This window comes from Aulostomus chinensis, chromosome 17, assembly GCF_037954235.1.
Source record: "Aulostomus chinensis isolate RoL2024-O1b breed Wild chromosome 17, RoL_Achi_v1.0, whole genome shotgun sequence".
In the NCBI taxonomy this organism is placed as follows: Eukaryota; Metazoa; Chordata; class Actinopteri; order Syngnathiformes; family Aulostomidae; genus Aulostomus; species Aulostomus chinensis.
The window spans coordinates 23,338,753-23,366,681 of record NC_141336.1 but is presented as its reverse complement, the minus strand read 5'-3'; the positions used below and the strand labels follow the sequence as shown (position 1 = coordinate 23,366,681).

Below are 27,929 nucleotides of genomic sequence, written 5' to 3'. Positions count from 1 at the left end.
TTCAAGGAGTAACAAATTCAAACAAAATAATGTATTTGAGTTTGTTTGTTTCATATATATTTAACTGTCGCGCTGTGATCGGAGAGTGTAATTTATCTCCATTATTGCCAAAATATTCCGGGAAAAAAAAGAAAGTGCTTCCCTGATTTTAGTTTGAATTGTTCATTTTGATATTGTTGGTGCAGTAGTGACATCTAGTGGGCAGAGAGCTAACTGCAGGATAACTGAGTCGCACAACGGCTGCAAAATTCACTTCACAGGGCATAAAAACCCTCAGTTAATTAACATAAACAAACAGCTTTTAATTGCACGTAACTCAAAGCAAACCGAAGTATTTACCAGTCCCCCCCTACACACACACACACACACACACACACACACACACACACACACACACACACCTCAAATTGCAACACAAAATGTGTTGGATCTAGATTTTCTTGGTTGCTATTATATTGATAGCAGGGTGACAGCTGAGTCAACCATAAGTTAACAACACTTTAGAAACGTGAAATTGAAATACTACTAATTAACTTGCCTTCCAAAAGTTTAAATCTTTTACAAGATGATAGTTTTTGATTCCAGGGGTGCACGATGTTGGATTGCTTGTCGGTATGCAGTTCTTAAACCATACGGATATCAATTTTAACTGTTTATGAACTACATTATTTAATAAATTTATTTTTGAGATGGGCAAATGAGAGACTCATGCAAAACTGCTGATTTAGGTATTTGGCCGTCGGACGATTACCCACCAATTTAAAAACGCTGAGCGATATTTACGATTCGCCAACCCTCCCTACTGTGGCAACAAAAAAAAAAAAAAGAGCTCATTTTAACGTTTATAATTTTAGACATGAACTGTGACTCAAAAACACTGGATTTATGTTTTGTTTTGTTTGCCCCCCTCAATTGCAAAATGCCAATGAGTCCACAAATGAGTGGGTTTGTGGTCGGCAGGGTCAAAAACACACCGAGTGATCAAAGAGGCCAGCCGGCGCTCTCGAACCCACGGACCGACGCAGAGGCAGAGCTGACCTTCTCGCCACTGTAATCTCGGAGGCTGGTTTCTTTCTGGGAATAAGTGGGAGTCGCTTGTTTAATCACTAAACATGGCGCTGATGTTTGCTGTCAAACAAATCGGGCTTTGACAAATGAGTTGATATTTTAGAGTCACTTTGCAGGGGGGGGGGGGGGGGGGGGGGGGTCACATTGGCGAAACATTACTCACCGGCTCAGCCATTTGCTGCCGTTCATACCTGCACCCAAGGTTCTGACCCACTGATAGACAGCTTCACCGTATTGTCTGTTTTACTGAGTTACCGGCGGTGTCTTCATCTCGTCCTCCTCCTCCTCCACTTGTGTTCCAGCGTTGTCACTCCCCACGCTGCCAGGTGGCTCCTCCTCTTTGCCTCCACGCCATCGCTGCTTGAAGTGCGTGTTGAGCCGCTCCAGAATGTCGATGGAGTGGTTAATGACGAGGGCCAGCCAGGCCAGACCGAAGAAGATCCACGAGGCCATGAGGACGCTGTACCACTCCGGGTATTCTTTGTCTGGATTATTGTCTGGGAAGAAGTCGTTGCACAATTACACAACAATCCGAACGAGGGATGGGGGACGGGAAGGCGACGGCCGAGCGTTACCTGCCACTAAGTCTCCGAACCCGATGGTGCTGAGGGTGATGAAGCAGTAGTAGATGGCCTGTGAGAAGGTCCAGCCCTCATGCTGCTGGAACACTATCATGGGCGCAATGAAGAAGAGAACCATTCCAGACAGGTAAGATATCAGGTGGACGAAGAAGCGGGTGCACCTCTGCAGTGATGTGGGAGACAGTAGTTGGTGAGGAAGAGCAGAGGGATCAACTGAGACTTCGATACTAGACGTAGACCAGGATCCATTTGCTACATCGCACAACAGAAACAAGAAGTACTGAGTGGAACAACTTAACGGAGAGAGAAAACCTCCACTAAAACAAGCACCGAAGTTATTTCTTGTAAGGTTGGAAACGACGCGGCACATGATGGCTGCAGGTTCAGGTCGGTCCGATCAGAACCGAGAGGGAGACTAAGCACATGAATAGCAGGTGTTCCTCACCCTTCGCCTGGTCTTCCCCTCGAGGAAGTCCGAGATATTCCTCTCTAGAGCAAGCATGTACTTTCCGACCCTGTTGAGCACCACCATATTGAGTGGGATGCCAAATAGTGCGAAGAACACACAGAAGATCTGTCCGGCTGTGGAGCTGGGACTCATGTTCCCGTACCCTGCAAAGTCGAGCTCAAGACACAAATTCGTGAGTACTTAAAAGGCAAAAAAAACCAACAACACCTTTTGGTTGAAACAGAAAGCGTTGGACGGTGCGACAGACAGGGGTTCTGTCAGAGCGGGTTTGTCTAACCTATAGTTGTGACCACAGTAGCAGCGAACACAGCTGAGCTGGTGAACTTCCAGAAGCCGTCTGTGGTGTAGTTGCCTCTCAAACTTAAACCCACCTTCGACGCATCTTGGACAACCTGACGGACAAAAACCACAATAACACACCGGTTCGGTCAAACTCAAGCTCAGAACACCTCTCTCATACGTAAGGGGGGTCGGGTCAGACCTCATGACTAATGGCTCGATGACATATTGAGGCCGTTCAGGTCAGTACGGTACAGTTGGCTGCCGACCCTTCTCACTGAGCCAGTATGTTGACCCAGTCTGTTACGTAAAAGTTGAGTTCATCATCCATGTGTGAAATTACATTTCAGAAATACATGATGGCCTCAGACCGATGGCCTCGTCGTCTAAGTGTTTACATTCACCAGTTATGACGCAATCCTTCCCCGTCCCCAGTAGCCGGGCGGGTCCGGCCTCTAAATCTTTATTCTGGCTCGACCAACTTTCGCTGCTTCATACCTTCCCCCTCAGTGGTCTGCTTGGATTCCAGCTGACACACTGAAGGGATTTCTCTCACTCTGTCTCCCGTCGGCTTACTGGCACTATTGTTTTACTGCTCTACAAACATTGCCAGTTTTTGTTTTTTTTTTTCTTCTGTTGAATGAATTAAAAGATCTGATAAAAGGGTCGTGTTGGTTTCCAGGGAAAGTGTTGCGTAACTTTGCTGCCGCTGTGCAAATCAAAACAGGGCGACACACAAGGGCAAAGCAGAACCGGGCGATCGAAACTGGGATTTGCATGGATGACGGTGCTGCTGCGGAATTTTCATGTAAATCGAATGATGTTTGCTCCATCAGGCTTGTTTCCTGTAACCACTAGATGGTGCTATGACTGCGGAGGGGGGCACCCAGGTAGTGCACAGTGGCTCTTGTGTTGGTTGCCTCTGGCGGGCGGGGAACCAAGGGGAATGGTGCCCCCCCCCCCCCCCCCCCGACTAGGTCCTTGTGGTGATTCCGCACCTTCAGTTGAAACAATGCCAGTTACAAGAGTTGCTATGGACAAAGGTCAAGACCAGTCGCCTCGCCACGGACACACCATTGAAAGAAAAGTCACTATCCTCACAGTTACCCCCCCCCCCCCACCTCCCCACCACCACCACCAAGTTTGAGTGCATTTCTGACCAAAAACAACAACAACAAAAACAAATTTCCATTAAGCCACAAGGAGGCAATATCACTAAAAAGTTCTGTCTTGGCCAATGTTACAGTTCGACCATCCACCAAGTTGGGTGGGGTAATCCTGCAAACAGGCCGTCTAACACCAGCAGAAACCCCACCTGATGCCAGGAGGAGGCAATAATACTTGTATGCCTGCACAACACAGTGAAATCTGTTGAAGTACTTTCATTGGGAGTGGAGTCATTTCTCCGTGGTGAAAGCAGGATTCATACACCGTAAACCGGCAGGATCATAGCGTAGATGTAAATGCAGTGTTCTCTCTCAGTGAATGCATGTGCTAGCAGGTATTGGCAGCCGCTCCTGCTCATTTGCATGTGAGAATGTCCCCTGTAATAGACAGTAAACGAAAGTGTGGGAAGTGAGTAGGGACTATTTTACGCGGACCTGCTTCCACTGATGTAGCGTGTTCCTGAGCCTCACCTGAGCCACCGCCTCCAGGCCATCTTGGTTCAGACAGGCGTACGTTGTGAGCAGCCGTCTTTTGTTCGCTACCAGAAGACTGATGTCCTTCGTCCCAAGATCTCCCTCCAACTTCCAGAAAACCACCCCGCCGATGAGCACGTAGGTCACATAAATGCCCCCGAGCATGAGGATGGAGGGCACCCGGGCCAAGTTAAACATCTCCTTCAGTCCCATCTTGGTTTCCAGGTAGAGTTCTAGGGATCCAGGGAAAACTAACGTCTGCAGTTGGGTCCAAGAAAGAGTGAGGGTTTACCTCACAATTGACTGGCAAATGAAACTCCACCCGTGCTACTGTTTCAATCACTGCGTTGGCCGGGCATGCAAATCTGGTTCAACAACAAGAGCAGCAGTGGACGGATCACGGGTTTCTGGCCATAAATGAGGATGTCCGCCTGGTCAGTGTGATCCAGAAAACAGTCATGATAGAGTTTGTGTGGTTTCCAAAGGCACAGCTTATCCTCAAAGCACACATAAGTTAACTGCTCAGCCAAAACATTAAAATCACCTGCCTAATATTACGTAGGTCCCAGCACTTTCGGAGGAATTTGTTAGACAGGCACTCTTTTGTAGGATCGCGCAAGGCAAGATATCCTTTGCTCTGACCATCAGTGAGCCGTGGGCACCCGTGACCCGGACCACATTCGGTCACCACTGACACCAGGACCTGCTCATCTAGCCATCAGGATCTGAACCAACTCTTGCTGCCCCGTGTATCCCCCACCCTACGACGGTTGCCATAGTAACAAGATGATCTACAATCACATCAGAGTTTGTTTCAACCTCCAAGACAACAAATTGTCATTCTGACTGGGACAAGACAGAACTCAAGTGTGACTGCCAAAGTCCTCATCCTCCTTGACTCCAGCTACCTCTGAGGGCTCAGTCCTGAGTGTTTTGCACGCTCCCTGTCTCTCTCCCTCTCTGCTCTTGTGTGGTCACTTCACATCACCATCTTGATTAATGTGTTTGTTTAAGATAGCCCGCCGTGCTCAATCCCCTGGAGTTTACCGTCAGTACACAAACGCAGATGTGGACACATATGACTATGTATATATATACAGGAGCACTTTAAACAGAAATAACAACTCCATCTTACAAACTCCTCTCAGGGAAAGTGTTCTAATGATGTAGTCAGGTAGTATATCACAATAAAGGGTGCATAAACTTACAGAAACACCAATACGGAGCTCGGGGCCTTTTCTTTTGAAGACTTGAACCCGATCCAAAGTGGTTTACTACATGAGGTAGAGCCTGCTGTGTTTTCATGCCTGAACACCACATAACCGACAAATGCATCGAAGCTACTGTACAAAAAAACCCCATTTAAGCGACGGTACCATCACGATATGTACACCACAGCGTTCATACTGCTCTATATCACATGTAGTCCACCATCAGACCTTGGAAGTGTCCTCCAGTTTACTGGAGGACACATCCTCTCCCTCCTCTTGTTTCTTAAAGCCTGGATGAGTCAGGCCAATGATGTACTCCATTATTCTGGCTCCCATATTGAGGATGAGGGCGAGCCAAGCCAAGGCAAAGATGATCCACATCCCGGCAAGGCTGCGGTACAGGGAGATGTACTCCTTACCTGGGTCGGTCCCTGAGAGATCAAAATGTCAGATGTCAGTTCATCCGACGATCTGTTTGTGCTGCTTCAGGTGGGAAATGGAGTGCTATTAAATGTGCTCTCTGTACTCACCCACCACATAATCTCCAAACCCAATGGTGCTGAGGGTGATGAAGGCAAAGTAGAAGCCCTCGCCGAACGACCAGCCCTCCACGTAACTGAACAGGAGAGGAGGGATGACCAGAAACAGGAGGCTGCCTGTGATGAAGAATGAGCTCACTGCCAAAGCCTCCACTGTTTGCTAGGAGAGGAGGAACACAGCAAAACTATGCTTACTTCCATTCTCGCTACGCAAGCCTGACGTATAGATGTACTCACCACAAAACGCCATAGGAACTCTGGCCGTGTACCTTATGTGGAACCACAGAGACCATCCCCCTCTCCAGCCGGCCCAGGTGGATGGTCAGACACTTTCCCAGCTGTTTGAGGAAGGCCAGGTTCAACGGGATCCCGCAGAGAGCATAGAACACACAAAACACCTGCCCCGACACCGTGCTGGGGGACAGGTTCCCATACCCTGTCAAACAAAGCTGGATCTATCATTTAGCAAGACAAACTCGATGGTTACCACGAATTTAAAATAAAGCTCTCACCTATAGTTGTGACTACTGTGCCTGCGAAAAAGAAGGAGCTGCTGAAATCCCAGTTACTGGGGTTGGTTGAGTTGCCTGAGGGGTTCACTCCCCTCTCCCAGGCATCTAAAATCACCTGTGAACACACACACCCACACAGGTGCTTTTACAATTCAACAATACCACACTTGTAGCCGTGAACTCCTAGAGAGGTTGCACCTGTAATCGCGTTGTAACTGACGCTGTCTCCTGATTAGTGGCTGATTGTCTGATAATCTGGAAATAATGAAGCTTGTTAGTGTTATCCGAGGTTATGAACTCGTCGTAATTCCTCCATTGATACTTTATCTTGAGACAATGACTCCGATAAGGAGTTAGTTGTCCCGCTATCTTAAAATAATGGGTTTATTGTGTTGCTATCACGAGAAAACAAAGCTTGTTACTTGTTATCACATGATGATGTCTTCTAACAGGATACCTTGGTTAAATAATTGACCCGTTAGCTTGAGAAAATGGATCTCATGGTAACGAGTTAGCTGCCACATTGCCTTGTGATAACGGGTTAATCGTGAGATCACGAGACAACAAAGCTCATGAGCAGATCATTTCCTTGTCATTACAGGTTCATCTTTTGCATTCAACATTTGCTCAGTGGCTCAAGACAAGTCAGTGACCCTGTTGTAACAAGATAATTAACTCACAATAGCACAATTATCTGGTAACACATTATCTCATTATCACCAGATAAAGAGCCTAATTATTCCAGTGATTTCTTAATTACGCTTTTATACCAAGAAAACTGCATTAAACAAGTAACTACGCGTGCAGCCTCAGATCCTATCTTAGCCCATGACACACTTCATTGATTAGGTCAGGCAGGTTGGCCTGATGATGAAACGGATCGATTTCTCCTTCTCACAGTATTGATGAGCACTTTCATAGTCATATTTACTTAGAAATTAAAAACATATTTGAATGCTTGCAGGTTTACAAGGTTCCAAGTCACTGATGCCAATACTGACTACAAACTTCTGTGCAAATATTCCAAAAAAACAAAAACAAAAAAAAAACCAGCCTCATATTATTTCAATTACAGTAGAATGTCAGACAGGAATAAAAGCCAATCACACCTGAACAAACTTCTCCAGGGCCGGTCCATCCAGGCAGGTGTAGTTAGCCAGGAAATTCAACTTCTCCAGCTGGAAGTGGTTTCGGTTGTTTCTCTCAGCCTCGCGCTCCAGTATCTGGAAGATGGTGGCTCCCAGCAGCAGGTAGGTGAGGTGGGCCAGAGCCAAAAGTACCGTCCAGCTCACTTTGACCCGGACCAGCTGGAACCTCGCCATCAACCCTGCTCAGTGCCAGCACAGGCGCACCGATGCTCCAACTTAAAAAGACGGTCAATGGATTCAGAGAGGTCTCATGTTAAAATTCTTGATAAAATGCACGAATCTCTTGTGTAAATCCACAGCGACGGATGTCATTGTCGCAGACTGTGAAAAACGACGAGATTAAATACAAATGTGAAGTCGAGTCTTTTGATCCCGGTGATGTCAATCTTAACGCTGCAATTTAGGACAGCTCTCAAAAGTAGAGGTCTCCCTCTGATTAGTCTGGTCTCGTGTAGATGTTCAGCTTTGATTTATGGGTTGCTCGGGTAATGATCAAACACCTCTTCTCCATTAGGGCGACATCTGGACACACACAGTTTAAACTGTTTCCACTAATAAGGAAGCGGCGGCAGCATCTTGTCAGCAGAACAAAAGTTAATATTTTACCTGAGTGCTGTTGGTTGTTGAAGCCGCAGCCTCTCAGGGCAGCGCCGATGGTCAAAGGACTGGCGGATCCAGCCGTCGAAGCAAGACTGGTGCCACAACTTCAGGCATGACAAAACTGGGACTTTAAATTGAAATACAGACACTTTGAAATCTCGTCAGTGTACAAATCTGTCACAACAATGGTCGGATGTTTCCCCGACTGAGAGGTCACGTCCGTTTATGGTCGGACGGAGACCTGTTGAGAGCACGGCTTTATTGTGGGCCATAAACCAAAGAGCTGGAAGAAATCTTGAGAGAACCTAATGGGGTTCTACATTTCTAAAGCATGTGGGGGGGGGGGGGGGGGGGGCACCCACTTAAAAGGCTCGGTGCTCATGGGTTGATGCCCCGATGTCGCTGATTACGTCTATGAAAAGAACTGTCCAACCTCATTTGAAGCGACACTTCCACCAGTAAGTTCTTCTTGCCTTTCAAGTACTCACAAATACTTGCCTTGAGCTCACAAAGGTGTCCCCCCCCTCCCCTCCTGCATTTCTTCTTTTTAACTCCAGAACGCAGCAGCTTGAGAGTTTGTTTACATACATTTTTGGAGAGTTATATGTGGCTGGCTCTTTCTGCATTCTGGATTCACAAAGAAGTGAGTGCAGGAGGGGGAAAGAAAAAAAAAAAACCCCACAATGAGCTCAACACACCTATTCGTGAGTACTTGAAAAGCAATATTCAAGTGTCGCTGCAAGGGGTGATGCAATAGTGCAGCGAGATTTCAGTTAAAAGTAATAAATTGGACATTTAAAACCTGATGAAGTCAAAACTACATGCATGTGGTGCCTTTCATGAGTTCCCAAGAGTATTCAGTCTGACGGTGTGGGATGTTTGATGAACTGTGTGTCCAGGTTGGTGTTGGTTCTGCCAATTACAGGGAGCTTTTATGAATGGGTTAGGGTTAAGGAAGGGAGGAAGGAAGTCCCGGAGGTGACTGGGAGAAGTAACAGATGCCGTGAGCGTGTCTGAGAGGACTCTTTCTCCGGGGCAACTCTGCCTGGATGCAAATTGTGCTGCTGCTCGTCATCTGTCAAACAAATCAAGGCAAAGCGATGCAAACAGATTGTTCTCTGTTTGGACAGCAGAGGCTCAGACAGCGAGGTGCTCGGGTGGAGTTTGATTTGAAGAGCAACTCAAAGGGCATTGCTCAAACCTGTCAGCAAATAAAAACGTCAACATGTTCCTTCACCTCTCAAAGATGTGACTGATCAATTTTTACTTGTAAGGGAGTGACATCCACACACACACTTTGACTGAAGTGCTGGGGTTGACTTCAGATGCCCTTTAACCTTTGTGGCTGAAATTTGTGGGGAATCATAAATGTCTTTTCTGAGGAATTTTTCTGTTCGTGTTGCGGAGAAAAATATCAATCAGGACACGATAAAGAGACAAGAGGAGCTTTAGCTCTAAACCCCATTCACCAAATTAGTCTGCCGAATGAGAAACGACCAGCTATTTCAGGGTTGCATCATACATCATCACACAGCTCTTATTTTTTATTCCTTTTATGGTGCATATTTGAACTGTACATTTATTACATCTTTTTACAGCATCTGACCCGGAATCCGTCATCCTTAGCATGAAGTGAAACCAGACAGACAAATGAGATGCATTTGTCATTATAAAGGTTTCAACTTCCTGTGGCCATTTCAAGAGTTATGATTCATTACATCTCTAAACACACACTGGAGCCAGCTGGTTTCCTATTGTGCGCTCCCTCCTCTCATATCTTGAGACAACATTTGTTCAGATCAAATGGACGGTGCAGCCTGTGATTTATGCTGCGCGTTATAATCCTGGCAGCATCTCCAGGAGGATGCGTGACGTGTGGTGGCACAGGTTCTTCTTTATTATTGTCTTTCCTCACATCTCCAATGTCCATCAACACGCAAGAATGTCTGCCACATGTTTCCAGGTTCCTGTTATCACCTGACAGATGTGGAGGTTGCACAAGGATGATAACTTCATGTGTTCCCCCAGGACGTCCTGTTATTGCTGCGCTGCGCCTGCAAGACATAGAAACACATTTGACATCCATTCAGAAACACGGCTCACCTGTGAGGCATCTAGAAATATACATCAGAGGGAAAATCCGTAGTTTCACAATTATAACACCAATGAAATCGCGTTAACAGCTGCTTCTCTGAGATTCCCAGCATGCACCTGTGACTTAAAAGCTATTTTGATAGGGGGAGTAGTACCATACTGGGGTTAGCAAACAACCAAGGAGAGGGGCTTTCCTGTCAAAACACAGACGCTATCCAGCTTAGTAGTGCCAAGTTAAAGAGGCATGAAATGAGTCTTCCTTGCATGGGGAGGGGGACGGAAAAAAAAGATAAGAGGGATAGAAGGGCAAAGAGGACGGATGAAAACAAGACAGATTTGAGAGGGCAGCACCCGGACTGTTTTTCTGTCTGGTGAGACTCATTTGGTCATTGGTCTGTCTGTGTGTTCATATGACCTCAGTTGTTCTGGATATGTAGTGGCAAACCACAAGACAGCCAAGTCCACGGTACTGACGGCCAAAGTAAGCAGCTACATCAGGGTCAATGGCGAGAGAGAAAGAGAGGGAGGGAGAGAGAGAGAGAGAGAGAGAGAGAGAGAGAGAGAGAGAGAGAGAGAGAGAGAGAGAGAGAGCTCCATGCATGATCAAAAGATTGCACTATTTGATAAAGCAGATAAAGATCTTAGTTTTTGATTTGAGTGGAATATCACAAGATGCTCCCTAGGAGTTTAATTAATGCAAACAAAACTCAAAATAGTTATGGGCCGGTGTAGTTTCAGGTACCTCACCACCAGATGGCAGTGTTGATGCAAGATATGCATTGTGCAAAGGATAAGCCTCTGTGGTATTTCTTGCCGTTTGTGTGTGTGTGTGTGTGTGTGTGTGTGTGTGTGTGTGAGTGTGTGTGTGCGCGCGCGCTACCTGTCCTGTCGAGGAGCTTCTGCCTGGCTCTGATGAAGGCCAGGATGTCGGCGTCAGCTCGCTGGTCTCCAGTCAGCGGGATAGAGGAGGATGAGAGCGCGGCGGTGGAAAGAGCTCTGAAACATACACATGTAGAGGCGCTTGTGTGTGTTGGGGAGACAAACTGTTGAACACCATCACTCTACAATGTTGGAAACATTCGACAGCGAAGAGGAAATAGGCTAAAAGCCCCTATACCGTGGAACCTCTGTGTAAAACAATAGCATCTCTGTTGCTATAAGAGGGTGTTGGAGACGAACAAAAGCATAAATGTTATACATTGAGTGTTTTAGTGTGGCTGTAAGAAGGTTGCCTCAGCAGCGTTTGGCAAGACCCCAGGGTCTTTGATTTGTTAACAGAGTTTAGAGACATTACTTCACAAAGGAATAAAAATTTATGGCCGGGTACAGAAGTGGAGCGAAAACACCCAGCAGCTATAAAAGCTCCAGGTCCGGGTGTATGGGTAGTTTGAAGGGCTGCGGCAAACATGTCATTCACCACGGATTGTTTCACTCAGGGCCAACACTTGAAGATCGATACAGCGGACACACACACGGGTCCTCAACTCCATGAGATGCAGCATTCAAGGACTTTTTCAAGACCTGGTGAGTCGTGTTGAGGTGAGAAATAACACTTGATAACACCTCATTCCAGGAAAAGTTAATTTTAAGTCTAAACGAGGCTTTTTCTCATTCAGATGCTTTTTAACAGAAAGGTGTGTGTCCTTGGAGGCCCTGAGGACAGGCGGGACCCTTCACTCACCTCCACTCTGATGAAGCCCCTCTCTCATCCTGATGGGCTACAGAAACGATGGAGGGGCTTTTGGGGAGGAAGCTTCTGAAATTCAAAGAAACACAACAATTATAATTCTAAGGTAATTGATCTGCTAGCAGTATTGATCCATTGAAGAGAGTTGAAGCTGGCTGACTGGGGTCCTGACACAGGGAGGAGGGGGAGGAGGAGTCTAGGCCTCTACCTGCTGTGCTGCGTCGTTCATTACTGCATGGTCCAGGTGAACTGTATACAGCTAGAAGAACTGATCACCTGTACATTGCTGTGTAGGACAACCTTTGGTTTTAATCCACTGGAGAACTACACTACACCACATCCAACATGTGTTTCTACTCTGTCATGGGCCTGCAGTGCCAGTCTCAACCAGAAGAGGGAGCACTGCCTCCATCTAAACGCCAGGCTGAGTGAACACCGAGCTGAGAGATTTGACTGCAGCAGGGTGAGTCTTGTTGTTCTCTACAGGTTACAATGTGATGATTTTAGAGTAATGCCTCAAACACAAAACACTTTGATGTTCAGATGATCAAAGAGCTTCACTGATTTATGTGTCTTAATTCGGTGAGTCCGGTAAAGTTGTGCCATGAGAGCTCCAGTCACAGGCAGACTTACTGGACATCTAATCATGACTTCATACTAAAATGAACAATACCCCCGTGGAGATAATACAAAAGGTGATGTGGGCCAGCAGAGACAGAGTGATGTATTCACATCAGTCCTGGACGTTGCAACAACAAATATCTCCATGACTGCTATCTTCAATATTTGTTTCTGAGGGAAGAAAGCACAGAGGAGTCATTAATCAAGAGCCAGAGGGTGGAAATGAAAAATACCATGAATGAACTGAATGGAAATGAGTCGGTTATGGGAAGCTGGTTCGAGTTGTGATTTCTGTTCATAACAAACCAGTTCAGTTCAGTAGAAATGCAAACAGAAAGCTCAGTGTGAAAGTAAAGCTTCACACGACTGGCTTACAGCAGCTGCAGCACTGGCCACCAACCTTTTCTAACTGGGGATTACCTTTGATGTCAGCGTAGAATACATCTATTTCACATAAAGATCCTCTTTGCGTCTATGCAGAGACAACAGCATCAACAATCCTATTCAGAAAACAAGCGAGTTTAAAGTTGTTCTCATGGAAATTTGTGACAAAGCATCCTGAGCACGAGCCTGCATCACGGTGCTCTTTGGTGATGAAATCACTGCAACACTTTCGTTTGAATCTGCAGTCCCAGATTTAGATCATAGAGGCGTCTGAGGAGCTCCGCGGGTCGCATGCGCCTCACATCTCCTCTGCTGCTGCCCACAGAGAACCACTTTAAACATCAGCTCCATCGTTTTAACTGCCTCTGGACGATGTTACAGACGCGCACGCGACAGCATGTCATCTTCCGTCAAACTTTCACCGGCACACGGCAGCAGTTTGCTTATTACAGTGACAGTTGATGATGAAATGAACGATGAAAAGTCCACTGGTACTGGGAAAGCTGTGCTCAAAGACTGACCAGCTGATTGTGATTGACAGCTCGGTGACGCCTGTCTTACAAGGACAGACGGAAGCACAGACAATCAGGCCGTAGCCAAGTCAGCTGATGTATGACTCACTCGTAGCCTGGAGTTGCAGGTGAAGGTGGCTGCAAGGCTGCACTTGGAGTTGCAGTTTGACGTCTGGCTGTTCCTTCTGACTCCGATTCCTAGACGCAATTGTGGAGAAACGAGGGACACAACTGTAATGAAAAACCCATGCTGGCCATAATTAATCACAGGACAGACAAACCCGACTAGCAGATAGTTGCATCTTCATATTGCATCAAACCTTTCACCCAAAATCTAACCAGCGACATGTGTGCTGTTTTTCCAACAAAAGCTGCTGAACAAACTGGCGAAGTACACATCCTGCTTCCTGTCTGGAAAATTTCCTTCTTCTTCTTCTTTTTTTTTTTTTTTTTTTGCTGTTTGTCATTGGGTGATAAATTCCCAAACTTCGCTCAGATGTGAGTGAAATATTGTTCATTCACAAGATCAAAACCAAAGAGAAGAAGCCAGCAGTGTCTGCTGGTCAGATGTGGTGAGAAACATGTGAGGCTGAATTTTCAGCTCATCTTTCCCTCCAAGCTTTCACACAGCTTACATTTCAGAATATTACACAAACACAAACTAACATTTAGAAGTGGAACACTGAGTCACTTCTTATCCCTCCAGTATTCGACATGGTGTCTTCGTTAAGACCGAACTGATACCGTCTTGTCTCAGCGATTCTCTCCAGGCTCTTATTTGTGTCATGTGGAATTCTGATAAAACATCTTGCCACGTAATTGCCTCCTACATTTCCTCTCTACGTGATGTGGAACAGAAGCTGCGAGGGTCACCACGGTGCCATAAAAGCCTCCGAAGTCAAGGACACATGCATATCAGCTTACACACACGAATGTGTCCTGAGAGGCCGATATTCAGACAACACACACGCATAGAGAGATAATCAAAGTCCTCTTTGGCAGGCTAGCCCAGCCACATGCTACCTTTATGTGGTGTTGTAGATGGGTGGAGAGGTGAGACACCTGCACATGGGAGGCCTCTTGATTCCACCACTTATGGAAGTCCTTCTGGAGCTTGACCTTTGCTCTCTCCAACAACAGCTGCAGATGTTCAATCTCAGTCCTCAGCGCTTTCAGACGTCCAACGGTGCCTTTGTAACTGATGGGAGATATTGGCAGCACTAAATTCATCCTGTAGTCCGCACAAGGCTGCATCGGCTGAGTCCAATCAGTCTTGAAAGTTGTTGTCTCTCCACCCCCCCCCCCCCCCCGCCACTCACATCTTTTTTTCCTGTTCAATGTGTTTGCGAAGGTTTTCTTCCTCTGGATCCTCCCGCTCCTTCTCCTCCATGTGGTTTCCCACCACACCTACAGTGGAATTAGAAAGGTGACAAAGGTCAGAAAAAAATACTGTAGAAAAAAAAAACCTTTTCTGCTGTTTTGTGCAGTGAACGTATCCTGAGTTCATTTGAGAGTTCGGCTGTGTGTAATAGAAGCCAGGCTGCTGTGAAGTGTTCTCTGATGCGGGACTCATAATGGGAGGCAAAACCTTTGGCGCCTGAACCAGATTTCTTCATCAAAGCATTTATGTCAGTAAACAAAACAGTCTGAAGAGAGTAAATGAAGGAGTCAGAGTTGTGCCACACATTTTTTGGTCATTTAGCTTCAGTCGTCGAGGCCTTCTGCAAATGCTTTGAAGCGGTCGCGGCTGCACGTAGCAGCAATATTTATGCTTCACTGTAGATCAATATCAAAATGATTAAAAAAAGGTTGCGTTAGCGGTGGCTTTGTTCTTTCTTTCAACACTCAATCGTAATCTTTATTTTAAATGGTTGATCTTTTAAGTGGCGTGTTGGTTCGGTGCTGGCAGATGAAGGTCAAAGCTCAAACGGTGCCGGTCTCCGTTGCTGCTTGGCTGCTACTCGACTCTCCACTGTGAACCTACCGTGAGCTGCTCGCCGTCTCTGCTGCGTCTCTAACTGCTTCCTCAACTCATCTGACAGAGTGACAGAGAGAGGAAAAGCCAGCATGTTACTGTCTGTTCATAACATACACATTTACATCCCGGATAAAACAACAACAACAAAACAGCCCCAAATCAACATGGGATCACGATATTAATTTGGAATAGAGGATTTTGATCATCAGGGCTCAGAGGAAGAGTGGCTGTTAAGCAACCAAAGGGTCGCTGGTTCGATCCTCACTTCCCCGGGTGACCATGTCCAGGTGTCTTTGAGCAAGGTACTGAGTCCCTGATTGCTCCTGATGGCCCTGAGATGGACTGGCGACCCGTCCAGAGGGAACCTTGCCTCTCACCCGATGTCACCTGGGATAGGCTCCACCCCCCCATGACCCTTAACGGATAAAAAGGGAATAGAAAATGGATGGACGAAAAGATCGATTTTGATAAGTAATCGTTAATCTGAAATTCAGCCCCTGTGAAAAAGCCTTCTAATACGATCCTAATTTAAAGCCAAAAGTGTATTTTGCTTTTCAACTTCTCACAATTATGTGTTTTGAGCTCACAGATGTTTGTTTTTTTCCACTTCTGCACCACTTCTTTGGTCCTCCAGAAGACAGAGAGAGCCAGTCCTGTATATTTAGCTTGAGGCTAAAGGTGAATGACGGCTAACAACAGCTACAGCAAAACTGACCCAAATCATCAGTTTACAAACTCTTAAACTGGCCTCTATTAGTCAGTACTTTAAATGCAAAATACACTTGGGTCAAGTGTTGCTTTAAATACGTCAAAGTTTTTTTGCAATTTCAATAAACTTTTTTTTTTTTTTTCCTCTGAATGTTGCTTGACTCAGGCTACTTTCACTGTCCTCAGAGTGAACTCTTGTGACTTGTATAAAACTGAGATAACTTTGAATGGAACTGACTCCAGCGAGCCAGGAAACACCAAGAGGGAGGCATTTTGGGTCACTGCCTCTCCGGTGGGAGGACCATATGGGTAAATAATCTGTCCGCTCATCTGTTTTCACTGTCTCTCATCCCCTAATTGAAAAAATTAATTGCCCTGTTGAAGATATTGAATGTGTGATGCAGTTTCTCCTTGGCACAAGGTGACTGTAAAGTTAATGGACGAAAACACAGAGTACAAGTTACATTTTAAGGCCACGTTGTTCCACAGTGAATGATTTGGTGTAGTTTGGGGGGAATGTTCATACATGTACAGTGAAGACAGCAAAGGGCTGTAATTTCAGGTTCAGATCAAAGGAACCGGCTGTGTCAGATGGCCAAGTAAATTAGCGGGGTAATAATGAGGAGGAGTGAAAGATGAGAGATTCTGAATCTGCAGCAGTCCCTCCGGTCTCTGACCCTGCCAGCAGCCAGCTCAGAAAAACAAAAATGAGAAAACCAGCTGACACATCTTTTTAAAATGGCGCACGCATGTTTGCATGCATGGGTTGGTGCTAACGTTTCATGCAACAGGTGCCATAACTGTTGCATGAAAAGGTAGGATCTTAATTTTCAGTTTTTTTTCACAGAGAGGGAGTCTGGAGCTCCGTCATGCGAGAAAGGGGAGAGGGTCTCAAAATGATGGACAACAACCGTATAAGTTGGAGCGCTTCTTTAAAGAAAAGATAAAGTCAGTGAAAATACATCAAGCAAACATCTGTCCTGGATTCCCCTTAAAGAGATCCGGGGATGAATAAAAAAACAAGGACATTATTATTGCAGACTTCAGGTGGAGTTCTGCAGCAGCCGTCAGCGTCCCACGCTTCACAACAGCAGCCTGCCCACACGGAGCAGCTCATGGGTCAGCGCCCCTGTGGTCAGGTGGGCCGGCAAGTCCTCTCCCGTAGACACAACACTTGAACGTGACGCACAACTTCCTGATAAGGAGTCACCTTCTTTACCAGTAACTGGAAGGAATGAGAAATATTTATACTACAGAGTGACAGTGGGAAAACAGTAGCATGAAGATTTACCTGTGTGGTCTACTGAGACCTTTTGGCAGGTCAAGAAGATACACAAGACAATTCTATGTATTTACCTTGAGTGGTTACAAGTCGGAATACTTCACCACTATACTAGATTTTAGACTTTTCCTTTTACTCCCTGTATCTCAACACAAATATATTTACTTCCAACTCATTTTAAAAACTAACTTTAGATGCGCAACGCACTCAAGAGTGAAAAAGAATCATTACTTTTTACTTCATATTTTTCAGTACATTTAAAACCTGTACTTTACTTCTACTTGGGTGAATAGATTGAATCTGTACTTCTACTTTTACCTCTTCTTCTACTTCTGCTTCTTTTTTTACATGAGTATCTCTATTTCTACTTGAGTAGTGAATGTTTGTACTTTAGCCGCTTAATTCCTGGACACCAGTGTAAATGGTTTGGTTAGTATTTCTGGCCTTCACCGACAAGACAAATTCCAACAAAGAATCAATTTGCATACGTGTCAAGTACTGGTGGTGTGTGATGAATCACTACGCCCGAGTCCCTGGAGCCTCCCACCAGGGACACGACTGTGGGCTTGACACCGCAGCCTCTTCACAAACATGCAGGGTTTCCCCCCACTTTGTCAGGAGACGTGCCGTTGTTGTAACGGACCAGTTTCAAGCTAAAAGCCTCAATAAACATTTGGTGGTTTTTGTGGCCTGGAGGTTAAATGTGATATGCCGCATAAATACCACCGTGAGATGGAGATCCAGGGGCCATAAATGTCATCCAGCTTCTCAATTCCTGAGGTTGTTGATTCAAGTGTGTATGAAAATGAATGCATTGTTAAGTCATCGGACAAGGTGATCAAGGATCTTTCTGCATTCTGGAGTCACAGAGAAGTAATGCAGCAGGCAAACAGCATCTTTGGGGGCTCAAGACACCTATTAGCGAGAACTTGAAAGGTAAAATCTCGCTTTAAGACATTATATTTTCATATGACAACTGATCATTTTAGCCCTCACAGTAAAAAGTAGCAACAGTCAGGTGAAATCTAACGGGCAACAGCTACAAAGAACGCATGCAGTGTAGAAAGGTACATAATTCCTGCCAAAGTCCTTAAATCTGTGGGGCACCATAGCAAAGGAGGCACAAAATGAAATACTAAAGCAGATGCTCTATATAGGATTGTACTGCATAAATCCTCCTGCATCTGGCACAGAAATCAAGAGACCCCGCTCATTTCCAGCTGCCATACACCTTTCATGCTATTGAAGATGTGCATCACTGATCCCTCTGAATAAATATATATCCTTGCACTTTCTGGACCTAAGAGTTCGGAACGTGTGCTCCTCCTGCGGGATTGGATTCCACAGCCATGTGCTGAGGCCAAGAGCAATACTGCAAACCAGGGAAATGTTTAGACACCAAGGTCTCCACGGGCTCTCCCTGCCTCAGACCCTCACGCTGGGTACATCCATCAGACAAGGCAGCACATAGCTAACGTCTATATTGTACAAACTAGTTCTATGTTCTACATTAACCATGAGACACATGTAGTTAAAAGTTTCCAAGCAAGTTGGCGAAGAAACACATGGAGCTAAATATTATGGCATCACTTTCCAGCCAGAAGAGGCAACCACCTTCCACTAAAAACACCATCTCTCATCTGGGAAGAATGCAGCGCCATGTATCTAACAATGCAATAATATTTGACAGCATCAAAGTGGTTTGTGGGTATTTTTCAAAAATGCAATAAGCTAAAGAATTTGGACGCTAAATCACTTGACATCTTTACCGTGCATTAATAAACAATGTTAATTCAGTCACCTTTCCTCCCATGTCGGCAAGAACACATCTGAAGAGTTGGTGTTATACATGTACCTCACGGTTGACGTCGGTGTGATGTAAGAGCCGTCTGACATACAGCTGTGTTACCACCTCAACGACTAAATTCCACGGGTGCTGAGTGTATCCTGGCACGGATGAGGGTAACAAGCCAACGCTACCAAACCGCCAGGCGTGATCTGAGACTGAACTGATGCCAGGCACTGGTATGAGGCAAACTTATCCATTTCAGCGGCATGTCAAATGAGCCACAAACACACACAGACCAGAAAAATTCATAATTGCAGCTTGCAATAGTAAATGCAAGCCAGGTAAAGCCCTAATAACACATTTTAACCGCTTCACATTTGCTGGAAAAAGCACCAGTTCAGTCATTTCCAAGTAATGTCTCAGACATTGACGCCCAGATGAAGATTTTTCTATGATGCTTTTCTACTTACTGAGCTATCAACAAAGCAATAAGCAAGTCGAAATATTGAGTGAAAGCACTGAGACACCAGAGAAAGACCAGGCACATGCCAGAGGATGTCTTGGAGGTTAATGGCTCGGGTCCATGCCAAGCCTCATTCTGGCACCGTGATGTTACCTGTCAGGGGACATTGCCCAGGATCACACAGGAGAACCTTACAGCGCTATCATAAAACAGCCTGAGACCGGCTAGTAAAGCACACGTAGGAAGACTTGATGGGGAAATCAGAGCATCACTCGGTCCATTAAAAGTTGAGGAATGTGTTGAGAGACATCGCTACTCTCCACAGAAATGGAACCCCGACAGTTCATTAACAACGTCCAGGCAGGTAAGCCTGGGAACGTAACAGGGGGGTGAAATCTCAAACTTCCCGTGGAACAGTCTCTGTTTGACGCAAGAGTAGAAACCTTGGAAACCATCCTCTATGAACAGCCTCTGGGGACGGAGTGAGGACTTCCAGGGTTACAGATATCAAGACTCCCTCCTCCGTAATAGTTTACAGAAGGGCTGTGCAATTAATTTTAATTTTCGAATTCATAATCTGGCCTATTGCACTTTAAAAAATGACAGGAAAGCGCAGTCCTTGTTCAAGGCCAATTGTGTGTCAAAATACTTAAACGTTGTGTTACCGCAGAGATGTCGTGCAACTCATCGTTTCCTCCATATTTCTACAGACAGACAGCATCTTTGTTTTACCCAGAGTCCCACAAAAATGCATTTTGCCTCTTTTGTGCTGTTGACAAGCCCTGAACCGACGCTCGCTCGAGCATCACTGGTCAATAGCAGTCGGGCTACAAATGGGAACCAGAATTTTTCCACTCCCGAATTCAGGTTCTTTGCCAAAACATATCCTCACTGATATGCAGACATTTGTGCACAGATAAAAGTACTGTAAAGACAAAAGAAAAAGTGACATTTTCACAGATCTTTTGTCACGTCATATCTCCATCTGTTGAGAAAACTTACTGATTTTGTTTTTGGCCTCATGCAGTTGTTCCCCAAGTTTTCTGGCCTCAGTCGACCTGCGCAAAAGAATGAATGTGTTACCAGCAAAAACACACCGATGGTGGAATGAGAAAACGATTTTTTAAAAAGGATTTTAAATGTATCACAGTATAAAACAATGTATTGCATTCCACGCCTCTCTCGGGATTAACTTAGAATTGCACTTGCCAAAGGATTTTTACAAGCAATTCTGATACAGAACGGAAGAAAAACAAGATTTCACGATTCAACGGGCTTTGCACTGCTGTATACAATCAGTACAAACAAATATGTCATGCGTATCGAACAAGAAAACAGCAGTGCAGTTGTACACCTCCTCCATATTTGCCTGCTGCAGTGACCTTGACATCTTACTGTCATCTCTGGGCCCCAGTGGACATTTGAGCCAAATTTGAAGGAATTCCCTCCAGACTCTCCTGAGATATTCCATGAACAGCAAATGGGTTGCATGGACTGAGAGGCAAATACACAGAATATCTGCAGCCCCCAGCTTTTGTGGGCACAAAGGCATAAAACCGTGGAATTATGAACAGTGCTTTTCTTCTGGATGAACTACTAGATAGCCCTCTTGTCACTACCTCTGTTTGAGGAGGCTTCTGTTGTCTTCAACGGTCAGATTGTCCTCATGGTCCCTGACGAAGCTCTCAAACGCTTCTTGCTTTCCCATGGACAGCTGAGGACCTGAGAGGAAAATAAAACACCCACATACATCACCACGCCCATGATGCTAAAACTTGCTGAATTGAATCCACAGCACAGACGATCGTCCTGACAAGCAGAGACAAACATAAATCAGTAAACTCAGGAAATAGGAGTCAAATCCTGCTGCGCATGTTTGAACAGTCCCGGTGAGACCTGAGCTGCGCCGCGATCTCACATCCACAGGTACTCCACTCCAGTCTGGCAGCCAGATGTGAGCCAGCGCCCCACTGATAATGTGACCTCCCACCTATCACTAATAACAATTCTGGAGGACCATTAGGCTGCCATTCATGGATCAGAGAGAACACAAGCCCAGATATAAACAGCAGTTCTGAGCATGTCAGCATTACACGGAGGATCCTCCCATCTCCCCAGCGCTGGCAACTTACCACATGTAAGGAAAGTACATAATTTTGGACATAACATCCTGCTGACTGCTGCTTTTTAATGGGCTCGTAACATATTTTAATGATCATTTTTTATTATAGCTTCATACATCTGCTTCAAATACCCTCCCAACAAATACAGGCGAATGTTGATACAGAATTAAAAAGAAAGTCTTTGTTTTGCTACCTGCGAACATCTGATTTGATTAACTACGACACTTGTTAACGACTGAAAGGGAATCGGTTATCTGGCGCCGGTAACGTGGCAAAGACTTTCCATGGCGCCGAATTAAATCTCACAAGTAATAAACCCTGAAACCTGTTTAAATTGTGTAAACATTAAACCACTTACACCAACCTATAAATTCGTACTTTGAGCACCAACCCAATCATAGAAACACGAGGAATGACCATGAAAAAGACCACGACCTTTCAACATGGCATTATGTGGTGGCACGATGTCTTTTAAAATTACAGAAATAATGACAATAGAAACTTCGGTTAGGTTAAAGTCGCTAACCACACTGCCATAAAGGGCGCCGCAACGGGACTGGAGCGCTCGTCTCCTGCTGCAAAGTTTTAGGAACAAAAAGGTTAAAGTTTTGGAAAACCGTCGATTCATTTCATGAATTCTGTGTAATAAACTGGTCTTGAATGGTACTCAAACGCCCATCTCCCATTGTTAAGTCCAGGATTGTTGGTCCCAAACACCACTTGATGTGCATTTTTCCATCTTTTAATCGCAGTTCCATTCCATCCACACAGTCTGTTGTGTGACTTTGCTGAACCAGGGGATTTGTGTGCCCACCCTGTTAAAGAACCCTAATTTGTGTTGCTGACGTGTAATTTACGTCTGGAGGATGCGGGGATGAAACCATGTCGCCTGTTTTCTAAGAGACTGTCCTCTTAAATACTAACTTGGGGGCACTCAGAGAGCAGATAACTCCACCCAAGGCAATGTGACACCATCAGATCGATTTCACAATGGAATCAGTCATTCCTTGAACCAACAGGAAGGTCTATCATCAAACCAAATTCAATCAAAATCCGTCCACAACATTTTAAGTTATCCTGCTAACTGGAGCACATGACCTCCTTTGGTGGAGGTCACAATGGCTGGACCTGATTTAGACTGAGGTAGCACACAAGAATGGAAGGCAGTTGATATTGAGCTTTTCCTACTTTGGAATGAATAAACAGAATATGGAGTCATTGTTCAGGACTGCTATGCGTTGCTTGCTGCGTCTTATTTTTCAGATAAATAAACACATGCTTGAGTTAATTGACGCTACAGAAACATTTTCCCTGTTTGCAAAACCCTTTATCAACTAATCTTATACAAAACCGCATTCAGCAAGATTTATGTGGAAAAAACAAAGCCTCACAAATAATTTCCAATAAATTCCACCTTTTGTGACAAAGCGTCTCTAACCAAACACATACACAGGATAGAGATTAATTGTAGGATAGTGAGGAATTCAGTTTCTTTATTTTTGGAAAGTCCTGATTGAAACCAGCAGGCATCTCGCAGGCATGTGTTGCAAGAGCCAACCCCAACAAATCACTTTGAGGGTTTCTTGAGGGAAATGCACTTCATTCTCCTCTTAAAAAGCAACATTCCATGAATATCTCGGAGCGATATGACATCATATTATGTTGTACTAACATAATTTGTGGGGTAATGAGATCACATGGCCCTTAGGCCAACTTTCCTAATTCTTCTTTTCCGTGCCACAAGTGCTGAAAAACCACAGTCGTTTTACGGGGGAGGAATTTGTCGTGACTACTGTTGCTGTTTCAACACATTTTTGAAAAGAAAGAAATACCAGTAGAGTGAAGTATGAGGGCCCTCCTGCATCAATTCATTGACACCGACCAAAATGTATTTACGTGATAGAAAAATAACATTATTTCACACATTGAACATTCTGTGGCTTCTTGGTTTCCCTCCGAGCGACAGCAGCCTTACAGCAGAAAGTGTCTTTTCTTGAAAGAATCAAGTCTCTCTCTCTCTCTCTCTCTCTTTTTTCAGTCTTTCTCATGATATCGTGATTATACTAATTTCCAAAATAAATTAAGCCATTAGCTTCGCGCTAAATATACGTGGCCCATGCATTCTGCATTCAGGAGTCAAAAAGAAGTGAGGCAGTGATAAAAAAAAAGAGGAAAAAAAATGTTTGCAAGCTCCAGATACCTGTTTGTGAGTACTTGAACGGCAAAATAAACTTTTTGGGTGAAGTATCACTTACAGTGACTTGAGTCCTCGTCTGTGTCTACAATTTCAGCCAAAGAAGTGCTGAGGGCCCGGTGGTATCGTCTACATCTCATCAAAGTATATTTAGCAGGATTCACTGTGCTTGATTCCACATAAACCTAACGCGCCTCATCACCAGCCTGGGTGGGACCGCCTCGTCCATCCATTAGCTTTCTATTCACGCAACAAAAACAACGTGAATCCTACAAAGAGAAGACACTGATGATGATGAATTAACCTTCAGAAAACATCCCACATGTGGAGTCATCCAGATTACACATTGCAATGGACACAAGACATCTAGCGAGAGGACATCAACGTCTTGTAATATGTGCAAGACGACAACCGCAGAGCGGTCATCAGACAGAAAAAGAAGCTCACTAATGGCCAAGTTTTAGTCTGTGTTGGCAAAGTCAGAAGCTCTGATTCAGAAGGATGTATTAACAAAGGAGAGGAGTCAACTGAAGGCCGTGCAGCTAACATGATGGTTTCCATGGAAAGCTCATCATCATGACATTTGCAGTTCATCTTCAGGCGGCAGCAGCAGATCAAACATGTATTAAAACAAGCATAAACATCCAGTGACCCACCAAGCTTGAGGAAAAGACACATGTAAAGCATTTGTGTAGAATTAGGACAATGATCTAATACACATATAGTTTGGTTATGAGTCTCCAAGTGGGTCACAGAAAATAGGCCCTCCAGATGTGGAATATGTGCTATATCATAGAGCCCATTGTATAAAACAGTGCCAATCATGTATTCCCAATAGTTTGGACATTGAGAGCATTTAAGAGAAATTCAATATCCAACAGAACGTAATGACCTCTTGCAAAAACATTTGACACTGTATTAAATGGTGTCCTCCAGGATTCCACATCAGGAACATTAAAGCAGGAGTGTCTTCTCTGATTCTCCTGGAACTGCTCAATGTGTTCTTAAAAGCTTCCCAAAATGTGGAGTCTCTCTGGACAACATCAAGCTTTCCCTGCTGGTTAACAGCTGATGTAGTTGGATGTGCGTTCTGGTTGCAAACACAGCATAGAGAAACAGAAATGTCTCATGAAGTGTGAGAAAAGTGGATGAACATTCCAGAGTGGACATGTAACTGCGAGCAAGGCGCTGCAGGATCTGGGAATTTTTGAGAAGGTACCAACTTACACATTATAAAATAGACAATAACATACAGAAGTGTAACTGAAGTACCAGAATCGAGTCGTTGTATAGTCTGTGATTAAGAGTGATGTCATCTCAGTTCATGACTCGAGTGTATTGTCAGAGTTAATTAAGCTGATTATCTTGCTTTTTTTTCCCCTTCTTCTTTTTTTCTTTTTCTAGAACCTACTGTATGACCCGGCAACGAAATCCAGTCCAGCTGTCAATGTCAAACTTTCGGAATTTTCCCATGTAGCACTCGTTACGAGGAGGCAACACAAACAGCATTCTTATGATTTTGTGTTTGGCAAAATAAAATGAGATAGAACGCGAGTACCACTTAGTACTTTCTTCTTTTTTTTTTAATGGTGGTCAAACTTTGCATGTTTAAAATTTTCAAAATGTCAGTGTGATAACTTGTACTTTAGGGATAACGTAAGAGCTTGGGCATCAGCTTGGGGACTCTCCATCCTAAACCACCAGTAAAGCTGAAAGCACTCAGAGATTTACAAGTCTTGTCAGAGGCCGTTCAATCACAGTGGTGTCATCCAAATACGTCTTCCCAACCTCCCAAAATAGCTCTCCCGCACCACAATCCATACCATCTCTGGGGGCTTCATACCCGTCTCTATAATCAGATGACCTCAACAACTATGATGAAAATGCTCTAAGTGCTTGAAGATATCGAAAAACAAAAGGTCTTCTGGATCATAGAAGAATTCCAGAAGCTGAAACATTTTCCTTTTAACCATTTCAAGTGGACTTGAGGAATCTGATCAAAAACCCTGTCCATGACTTGACCAGAAAAATACTGGTGACAATTAAATCCTGCCAAGGGCACAGAAGAGTCTCCAGGATCCAGCATCTACAGTTCGAACCAGATCGCCTTCCAAACTTAAACTCCATTGTTTTTAATGTCATATCATAGGGAATTTAATCAGATTCCACGCATTTTTCAAATATCCTGCTAACCAACCAACCAACCAACCAACAGATGCCAGTGATCGCATTCGCTTGATGGAGGTAAAGATACACAGACAAAAACCTGTTTCAACTAAACCTAATTTCTATGTAGTTCAACTTTCCTCACATGCCACTACTACTATTACTCCTGTGTTGTCATCAAATTATGAGCTGTTTTCCAAACAGAACCCAGGTTCCTCGCGTGATTCAGTCTCTCACACGATGGCCAGGGAAGAATCTCACAATTCATATTCTCCGATCCGTCCATCAGGGAGGATGCGCATTTTAACCGTTCAATGGCGCAATTCTTCATGACCCTACATTCTCTGGAACACATCAAGAACCCACGTCAAAACTGATTCCAGAATGCTTGATTTGGACAGTGAATAACATTTCATATAGTGATTAAAGCATTAACTTTTCTCAAATGACCTAATTTGTGAAACAAATTTCCTTCATATGTCTGAAACTTTCTCTTTTCTTTTCTTTCTTTCTTTTTTTTTTCTTCAAATTTTGTAAAACCTCTCCGGGCCTGGAGTTGTCTCTAGACTAAATGTGAAGATGATCCAACCCGCTTTGGACGGAGGCAAAGACAAAGTATGTATTTAGGCATCTGAAGATACACCACCACTAGACTCCAGTCTCAAATATTCCCGGTAATCATTACCACATGCTCTCGAATGATACAAATTCTTGTGGTACACAACATTTTAGATACTTTCTAATATCACAAACAAAGCAGTAGGAGTTTGTACCTCTGCTCAGAGATGAGACAAACGGTCTTAAGACTGACTGCATGGCCTGGACTTGCATGTACTGGAGCTCTGTGGGACCCTCAAGCCACACTGCTGTGACCCGTGAATGTGGAGTAATAAATGGTGGACTTGGCAGACATCGCCCCAATGTCAAGGCCAACCGAGGGGCCATTTTCCAACTGTTAGTTGTTGTTTTTGTTTTTTAATTGTATGGATTACTAGATGTAATAACCTATCACTAAACATGAAAAGGAACAGCCATGAACATCTTGTTTAAAGCCGGCGCTGCTGACTTTCTGAGTGCATTTGCCAAAACTAACTTTGAGCAAGATTTGTTCACAGACTCAATTATTATGTTTGGAGCCCCAAGGACTCTTCACAGTGACTCGAGTTCGTGAGTCTGACAGAGATGACCCGTGTCTTCTCATCTGAGTATGAAACAGCTGGATGGTTTACATGTAATATTGAAATGTTTGGATTTAGCGTGAGTAATCTACGTGGAGTACATTCAGGGAATCCGAAGCAAGACGTCGGTCTTTATGTTTCTGGTGATGAAGACCATGAGATGATCGCTGGAGTAATCAGCCCAGCCACACTGCAGTTAGTGTAACTGTCACAAAAGCTGTGTATTGGTTTGTGGAGATGGACACAAACTTTGTGTTGTTGGGGTTTTTGTGTGTGTGTGTGTGTGTGTGTGTGTGTGTGCGTGTGTGTGATTTTTAGGTGCATGAGTTTCAATCCAAAGGCCGTTTTGTTTTATCTTTTTCTGCGTTCAGTTGTAACGGCGGTTCAACGATGTCACGTAACAGCTGGCGGTTACTGTTGAAACAAGGACGTTTTCATGGGGGGGGGGGGGGGGGGGTAAGTTGAGGAGGTGGATGGATCCTGCAAACACAGTGGGGGACAGGCGTTTGACCCTCTTGGACTCCTGTGAAATATACAATACTCTGAGCACTCACTCTCCTCAAAAGTCAAGTCATTTTTCAAGCAGGACTGAACACCAGAAGGCCTTGAACATCAGATTTCAATTGTTACCATCAATAACTAAGACAAAACTAAGAGCATTCCTTTCTACCCACAGCAAGGTCACTGTACTGTACCAGCCGTC

The 27,929-nt window shown here is 44.6% G+C and overlaps 3 protein-coding genes across 7 annotated transcripts in view; all 3 read right to left on the bottom strand.

Moving 5' to 3' along the window:
* Positions 1-1,214: 1,214 nt before the first annotated feature.
* LOC147246838 (potassium channel subfamily K member 17-like) lies at positions 1,215-3,348 on the bottom strand. 2 transcript variants are annotated; one of them, XM_086182909.1, is made up of 3 exons: positions 2,095-3,348; positions 1,644-1,812; positions 1,215-1,565 (listed from the first exon to the last, which is right to left on the bottom strand). In XM_086182909.1, the coding sequence occupies exons 1-3, from the start codon at positions 2,248-2,250 to the stop codon at positions 1,312-1,314; spliced, it is 579 nt and encodes a 192-aa protein (XP_086039035.1). In that variant the 5' UTR covers positions 2,251-3,348; the 3' UTR covers positions 1,215-1,311. The 2 variants fall into 2 exon arrangements, with proteins under 2 accessions (XP_086039035.1, XP_086039034.1); XM_086182908.1 differs by having other exon boundaries at positions 1,644-2,186.
* A 594-nt stretch (positions 3,349-3,942) lies between these two features.
* On the bottom strand, positions 3,943-7,631 carry LOC147246837 (potassium channel, subfamily K, member 16-like). Its single transcript, XM_086182678.1, has 5 exons — positions 7,409-7,631; positions 6,300-6,414; positions 6,057-6,223; positions 5,779-5,947; positions 3,943-5,679 (listed from the first exon to the last, which is right to left on the bottom strand). Exons 1-5 carry the CDS (start codon positions 7,619-7,621, stop codon positions 5,471-5,473), a joined length of 873 nt encoding a protein of 290 aa, XP_086038804.1. The 5' UTR covers positions 7,622-7,631; the 3' UTR covers positions 3,943-5,470.
* A 1,937-nt stretch (positions 7,632-9,568) lies between these two features.
* The window catches only part of kif6 (kinesin family member 6), a 55,275-nt gene continuing 36,914 nt past the window's right edge, over positions 9,569-27,929 (bottom strand). For 2 of the 4 annotated variants that reach the window (XM_086182506.1, XM_086182507.1), the window contains 9 exons: positions 21,185-21,287; positions 20,568-20,623; positions 15,330-15,380; positions 14,665-14,752; positions 14,408-14,543; positions 13,455-13,543; positions 11,823-11,897; positions 11,022-11,137; positions 9,569-10,101 (listed from right to left, as the gene is read on the bottom strand). In XM_086182506.1, the coding sequence (XP_086038632.1) occupies positions 10,085-10,101; positions 11,022-11,137; positions 11,823-11,897; positions 13,455-13,543; positions 14,408-14,543; positions 14,665-14,752; positions 15,330-15,380; positions 20,568-20,623; positions 21,185-21,287 (731 nt within the window). In that variant the 3' untranslated portion in view covers positions 9,569-10,084. Of the gene's footprint in view, positions 10,102-11,021; positions 11,138-11,822; positions 11,898-11,928; positions 12,621-13,454; positions 13,544-14,407; positions 14,544-14,664; positions 14,753-15,329; positions 15,381-20,567; positions 20,624-21,184; positions 21,288-27,929 lie in introns of those variants that run through there. The other 2 variants (XR_015109745.1, XM_086182508.1) reach the window with 2 other exon arrangements.

Coding starts and splice junctions, on each gene's coding strand:
- LOC147246838 (XM_086182908.1), bottom strand. CDS start 2,019: ATGTGCCGCGTCGTTTCCAACCTTACAAGAAATAACTTCGGTGCTTGT. Junction 1,566..1,643: donor GTTCGGAGACTTAGTGGCAG/GTAACGCTCGGC, acceptor ACTTCTTCCCAG/ACAATAATCCAGACAAAGAA.
- LOC147246837 (XM_086182678.1), bottom strand. CDS start 7,621: ATGGCGAGGTTCCAGCTGGTCCGGGTCAAAGTGAGCTGGACGGTACTT. Junction 6,224..6,299: donor CACAGTAGTCACAACTATAG/GTGAGAGCTTTA, acceptor TTTGTTTGACAG/GGTATGGGAACCTGTCCCCC. Junction 5,948..6,056: donor TCTCTGTGGTTCCACATAAG/GTACACGGCCAG, acceptor CTCCTCTCCTAG/CAAACAGTGGAGGCTTTGGC.